General features: G+C 40.0%; 2 protein-coding genes across 2 annotated transcripts in view; both read left to right on the forward strand.

Annotated features, from left to right (window-relative positions):
- gpr55a (G protein-coupled receptor 55a) overlaps nt 1-1268 on the forward strand; it is a 2850-nt gene extending 1582 nt beyond the window's left edge. The window contains exon 2 of the mRNA XM_083526227.1: nt 1-1268. This exon is cut by the window's left edge and continues 213 nt beyond it. Within this exon, the coding sequence (XP_083382353.1) occupies nt 1-799 (799 nt within the window). The 3' untranslated portion in view covers nt 800-1268.
- A 3981-nt stretch (nt 1269-5249) lies between these two features.
- ngef (neuronal guanine nucleotide exchange factor) overlaps nt 5250-7500 on the forward strand; it is a 28976-nt gene continuing 26725 nt past the window's right edge. Inside the window, exon 1 of the mRNA XM_083525102.1 lies at nt 5250-5518. The gene's annotated coding sequence lies outside the window, so the exon portion shown is untranslated. The remainder of the gene's footprint in view (nt 5519-7500) is intronic.

Below are 7500 nucleotides of genomic sequence, written 5' to 3' on the forward strand. Positions count from 1 at the left end.
CTCCTGGAAACTGGGAAACTTTTCCTGCTCACTGTTTGAAAGTTTTGTGTATGTCAACATGTACGGCAGCATCCTGCTAAGTGTGTGCATCTCTGTGGATCGTTATGTCGCTCTGCAATTCCCTTTCCGGCACCTGCGATCCAAACGGAAGGCTGTGTGCATCTGCGCAGTTGTGTGGAGTTTACTGTTTGGGTTTAGTTACCCGGTTTATGATTTTCACAGAGACAACAGTAATGAGTCCTACTGTTTCCAGAACTTTTCCAGTAACACATGGAAGAAACAGTGGCTCATTGTGTGTGTGGAGTGTGTGTTTTGGAGCAGCACTGTCATCATGGTGCTCTGCTCGGTGCACGTCGTTAAAATCCTGCACAATTTACGCAAACGGAATTCGAATGATGCTAAACTGCGAAACAATAAGAGTGTAAAGATCGTGCTCAGCAACCTGGTGGTGTTCCTCTTGTGTTTCATTCCGTATCACATCGCTGTGCTTCTTTATTTCTATGGTAAACAGAACAGCATCAGTTTAGACGTCATCAATGAGCTGCGGAAATTTGTTCATGTCAGTCTTTGTCTCAGCAGCTTCAACTGTCTGGCTGATGCAATCTGTTATTATCACATACTGAAAGAAAACCTGCAGATCGCACAGCAAGATGCCAGAGCCAACACACTCACACAGCACACACACACTCACACAGCACACACACTTGAAACACACTACGAGGAGCAGAAAAGCACAGAACAAAAATGTTACACAAAACATGAATGTGTACAAAATGACAGGATTTACAATGACACATAGCTTTTGTGTGTGTGTGTTTGTGTGTGAGTGTGTGTGTGTGTGGGGGGGGGGGTTGGTTTAGGTGATTATGGCCACACATTAACTGGTATTGATAAATGAGAAATATTAAAACATATTCATCTGTTACACACACACACACACACACACACACACACACACACACACACACACACACAAACACTAATGAACACTGAAAAACAGCAGTGTATTGAATGCAACTATGATGCTGAATGTGTCCGCTAGGGGGCGACATTAATACACAATCACTTAATTTAAACACTGCTCTGAAATTGCAGGGCAAAGTAAGAGGGTGAGGATGAGGTTTAACAAGACTGCAGTGTCAAAAATTAGTTGGTGTGTGAACAAGAAGCTGTTCCCAGACAGAAAAATAACACACACACACACACACACACACACACACACACACACACACACACAGCTGCAGTTCTTCTGCTTTGTCTTGTAAACCACTTCCGAGATCAAACAAGTAAACTGAACATCAAAGCATCTGAACATCTGTATTCATCACATTCATTTAATGTATTTTAAATCTTGTCACATTTCATGTACCTTTTTGTGTTTTTAAATGCATGAAGACTCAAAGTATTAAATGTTTTGTTTTTTTTACTTTCTGTTGATCGATGTTATGGGAATCTCCAGGATAAAAGAAGCATTTATAAACTTGAGGTCTAATAATAATAATAATAATAATAATAATAATAATAATTGGTTTATAAACATGAACAAGAATAGAGTTGAAATTGCTTTAACTTAACCTGAAAGCAGAAATCCTGTTATCTGTGCAGGTAATTCAGTTTAATTCATGTTTATTTGTGTTGCGTTTTTAATAATGAACAACGTCTCAGAGCAGCTTTACACAGATAATGTGGAGATAAACATGAATAAGTTCTTTATAAGTGTAAGTTTGTCCCTGATGAACAAGTCGGTGGAGACTGTGGTGAAGGAAAAACTCCCTGAGATGCAGAAGGAAGACACCTTGAGAGGAACCAGACTCAAGAGGGAACCTCATCCTCATCTGGGTGCCACCGAATGTCCATTTATTACAGATAAACGATGTTGAGGTGCAGTGATGGAGATCAGAGCAAACTGTTGTCCTGAGTCAGTGTAGCAGACTGTTGACCTCAACTACAGTTCAAATCCTCAAAGCACCTGTTCTTACTCCGGAATTTCATGGAACCACCCAAGGTGTTGACGAGAAACCGTCCCAAGCTGCACAGAGTCGCCTCCAAACGAAGAGAACATCATCCAGAGGCAGACCAGGACGAAGTGGGAAGATCCACAAAGGGGAGAGGGGCAGGAACAGTGGTCACTGGAACCTCAGGAGCATGTTTAACTCAACCGAGAGAGGAGAGAGAGAGAGAGAGAGAGAGAGAGAGAGAGAGAGAGAGAGAGAGAGAGAGAGAGAGAGAGAGAAGAGGGTGACAGGAAGAGAAGGATATGGATTATTAAGTCTCCTGATTGTTGTATGAAAGTTAAGTCACTGTGCAGTTTGGACTCTGGTAAGTTTCACTCTGGCAGCAGAACTAAAAGGGAGAAGCAGAAGGAAACACAGACATGAGGATCTCTGGGATAAGAGACGACCCACCACACCACCATCACCAAACCTGAGTGAACGTGTGAGAGTGAGGAGACGACAGCATACAAATATCCCAGTTTACCAAACACTCCATATCCATGATCCCTCCAGATCTGCTCCTTTACCTAAGAAAAAGAAATCTAAAAGGTAAATGTGAGTAAACTCCTAAGGACTAAATTATAAAAATGTTGTAACTGAGTTTTTTGCTCAGGAAATACTGATAATTGTGTAACGAAAGTGTTATGGACACATTAAACCCTGTGATATATCACTGCCATTTTGCCATAAAAACCTGACAGTGATGTCGCAAAACTTGCTGTAAAATTTCTCTAAACTTTTACTAAATTGCTCTACAGAGATCACAGGTCACATTTATGATATTTGGCAGAAACCCTTATCCAGGGCAAATTACATTTATCAAATTCATACAACTGAACAAATGTGGGTTGAAGGGCCTTGCTCAGGGGCCCAGAAGTGGCAACTTGGTGTTGCTGGGATTTGAATTTATGACTTTCATGACCGAAGTCGAATACCTTAACCACTAAGCTACCACCTCCCTGTGACAGTTCACATGACAGCTTGTAAAATATGTGTTCATGGTCTCAGCATGTAGACTTTGGATGAACCCAAACATGCTATCAGAACATGGAGTGATGCTCCATTCACACATTCTGTATTAAAGTTAGATGTGTAGATGTCATTCGGTCCTCCTCACCATAAAGTCACTGATCCACTATAAACATCCCCCATCCTCACTCCAGATTTCTTGTTTAGACTCTATTAATAATAAAAATGAAACATCCGAGAATAATCAAATCTAATTAAATTACGGTTATTTTTTTATTTAAACAGACATTTTACTTAAACTGTCTCAGTTGAAAGTAATATACATGCCCACTAGGTGGCAGTGTTTCAGCTTTAAACTGTCATTAATTATAATATTGGCGTTAAACAGCATCCTGGCGCACGCAGCTTCACATCCATTCCCAAAATCTCATCACATTTGGATGATTAGCAGTGAAGGACACATGACATGAACATGAAGACTCTTAGTGTCACAGCAGCAGGAGCTCATCTGTAACAAGTATCACATTCTGTGGTTCTTTTTCTGTTTTGCTATAATTTGATACCCTAACCCTATACCATATACCCTATACCCTAACCCAAAACCAATACCCTAACCCTATACCCTAACCCAAAACCAATACCCTAACCATATACCCTATATCTTAACCCTTTACCCTATACCCTAACCTTATACCCTAACCCTATACCCTATACCGTAACCCTAACCCTATACCATATACCCTATACCCTAACCCAAAACCAATACCTTAACCCTATACCCTAACCCAAAACCAATACCCTAACCCTATACCCTAACCCAAAACCAATACCCTAACCATATACCCTATATCTTAACCCTTTACCCTATACCCTAACCTTATACCCTAACCCTATACCGTAACCCTAACCCTATACCATATACCCTATACCCTAACCCAAAACCAATACCTTAACCCTATATCCTAACCCAAAACCAATACCCTAACCCCATACCCTATACCTTAACCCTTTACTCTATACCCTAACCTTATACCCTAACCCTATACGCTAACCCTATACCGTAACCCTATACCCTAACCCTATACCCTATACCCTAACCCTATACCCTATACCCTATACCTTAACCCTTTACCCTATACCCTAACCCTATACCCTAACCCTATACCGTAACCCTATACCCTAACCCTATACCCTAACCCTATACCTTTACCCTATACCCTATACCGTAACCCTATACCCGAACCCTAACCCTATACGCTAACACTAACCCTATACGCTAACCCTATACCCTATACGCTAACCCTATACCCTAACCCTATACCCTATACGCTAACCCTAACCCTTACCGCTAACCCTATACCCTATACGCTAACCCTTTACCCTAACCCTATACGCTAACCCTAACCCTATATGCTAACCCTATACCCTATACGCTAACCCTATACGCTAACCCTAACCCTATACGCTAACCCTATACCCTATACCCTATACGCTAACCCTATACCCTAACCCTATACGCTAACCCTATACCCTATACGCTAACCCTAACCCTATACCCTAACCCTATACCCTAACCCTATACACTAACCCTATACCCTAACCCTATACGCTAACCCTATACCCTAACCCTATACGCTAACCCTATACCCTAACCCTATACACTAACCCTAACCCTATACCCTAACCCTATACACTAACCCTATACGCTAACCCTATACCCTATACCCTAACCCTATACGCTAACCCTATACCCTAACCCTATACCCTAACCCTATACCCTAACCCTATACACTAACCCTAACCCTATACCCTAACCCTATACGCTAACCCTATACCCTAACCCTATACCCTAACCCTATACCCTAACCGTAACCCTTTCTCACTGTTCATCAAAGTTTATCCACCTCTAGGGTGTGTTTTGCTTTACAGCAGCTTGTTAGCATTAAACATGTGCTTTTAGTTCTTCATTTTCCTCCACACTCCACATTCCAAACACACCTGTAAAGAAATTACTTCTGATCATCCAGCGCAAAAGGAAGTGCAGAGTTGTGACCTTTGAACTCTTTAATTAGGGTGTGAGGGGGACAACAGAGTCAGAACAGTTACACAAAACACACACACACACACACACACACACACACACACACACACAAACACACACACACACACACACACACAAACAAACACACAAATAGCTTTCTGAATAAAGAACTCTGTTTTTGTAAGAGAAATGAAGTGAAAGAATCTGACACACCTGTTCTTTCTTTGTGTCAGGTAAGACACACACACACACACACACACACACACACACACATTGGGTGAGGCTTGGAATTTTACAGGGTTTGGCAGAGAGAGACAGAGAGAGAGAGAGAATGAGGGTGAGACAGTAAGACAGTGAGGCAGAGGAAACGGTGGAGGAGGAGGTGAGACTGACAGAGTGAGACTGGAAGAACAGATTTACTTACTTATAACTCGAGAACGAAAGCAAACATACAAACAATACTGACACAGAAAGTGAGGACTGTGGAATGGTGATCATTTAACACACACACCAGGTAACTAACAACAGTGAAAGAAAAAAATGTGTGTGTGTGTGTTGTGAGTCTGTGTGAGAGAGAGAGAGAGAGAGAGAGAGAGAGAGAGAGAGAGAGAGAGAGAGAGAGAGAGAGAGTGTGTGAGATGGAATAAATGTATGTGTGGTGTTTAGTGTTTAGTGTGTATTGTGTATAGAATCGTATAGAATAATGTATGTGTATTAGTGTGTATAGAGTCCCTACAGTGTGTGTACAATGTGTATAGTCTTGTATAGTGTGTGTATAGTGTGCGTACAGCGTGTGTATAATGTATGTAGTGTGTATAATGTATTGTAATTATAATGGGCCTCATGTAGTGATGTGTGTGTGTGTGTGTGTGTGTGTGTGTGTGTGTGTGTGTGTGTGTGTGTGTGTGTGTGTGTGTCTGTATAGTGTACTGTAAATTTAATGGGCCTCGTGTAGTGTGTATAGTTTGTATATAATGTAGTTTGTACAGTGTGTGTATAGTGTACTGTTTGAATAATGGGCCTCATGTAGTGTGTATAGTTTGTATATAGTGTAGTTTGTACAGTGTGTGTATAGTGTACTGTTAGTATAATGGGCCTCATGTAGTGTGTATAGTTTGTATATAGTGTAGTTTGTACAGTGTGTGTATAGTGTACTGTTTGAATAATGGGCCTCATGTAGTGTGTATAGTTTGTATATAGTGTAGTTTGTACAGTGTGTGTATAGTGTACTGTTAGTATAATGGGCCTCATGTAGTGTGTATAGTTTGTATATAGTGTAGTTTGTACAGTGTGTGTATAGTGTACTGTAAGTATAATGGGCCTCGTGTAGTGTGTATAGTTTGTATATAGTGTAGTTTGTACAGTGTGTGTATAGTGTACTGTTAGTATAATGGGCCTCGTGTAGTGTGTATAGTTTGTATATAATGTAGTTTGTACAGTGTGTGTATAGTGTACTGTTTGAAAAATGGGCCTTGTGTAGTGTGTATAGTTTGTATATAGTGTAGTTTGTACAGTGTGTGTATAGTGTACTGTTAGTATAATGGGCCTCATGTAGTGTGTATAGTTTGTATATAGTGTAGTTTGTACACTGTGTGTATAGTGTACTGTTTGAAAAATGGGCCTCGTGTAGTGTGTATAGTTTGTATATAGTGTAGTTTGTACAGTGTGTGTATAGTGTACTGTTAGTATAATGGGCCTCATGTAGTGTGTATAGTTTGTATATAGTGTAGTTTGTACAGTGTGTGTATAGTGTACTGTTAGTATAATGGGCCTTATGTAGTGTGTATAGTTTGTATATAGTGTAGTTTGTACAGTGTGTGTATAGTGTACTGTTAGTATAATGGGCCTCATGTAGTGTGTATAGTTTGTATATAGTGTAGTTTGTACAGTGTGTGTATAGTGTACTGTTAGTATAATGGGCCTTATGTAGAGTGTATAGTTTGTATATAGTGTAGTTTGTACAGTGTGTGTACACTGTGTGTATAGTGTACTGTTTGAATAATGGGCCTCATGTAGTGTGTATAGTTTGTATATAGCGTAGTTTGTACAGTGTGTTTATAGCGTACTGTTAGTATAATGGGCCTCATGTTGTATACAGAGGGTCCCTGAGTTACGATGGTTCAATCTTAAACTTATGATGATGAGAGCAATACGACAAAATTGAAAAAAATGTAAAAGTTTGTACAGTGGGCCTCATGTAGTGTGTATAGTTTGTATATAGTGTAGTTTGTACAGTGTGTGTATAGTGTACTGTTAGTATAATGGGCCTTGTGTAGTGTGTATAGTTTGTATATAATGTAGTTTGTACAGTGTGTGTATAGTGTACTGTTAGTATAATGGGCCTCATGTAGTGTGTATAGTTTGTATATAGTGTAGTTTGTACAGTGTGTGTATAGTGTACTGTTAGTATAATGGGCCTTATGTAGAGTGTATAGTTTGTATATAGTGTAGTTTGTACAGTGTGTGTACACTGTGTGTATAGTGTACTGTAAGTAT

This window comes from Silurus aristotelis, assembly GCF_946808225.1.
Source record: "Silurus aristotelis genome assembly, chromosome: 22".
Lineage (NCBI taxonomy): Eukaryota > Metazoa > Chordata > Actinopteri > Siluriformes > Siluridae > Silurus > Silurus aristotelis.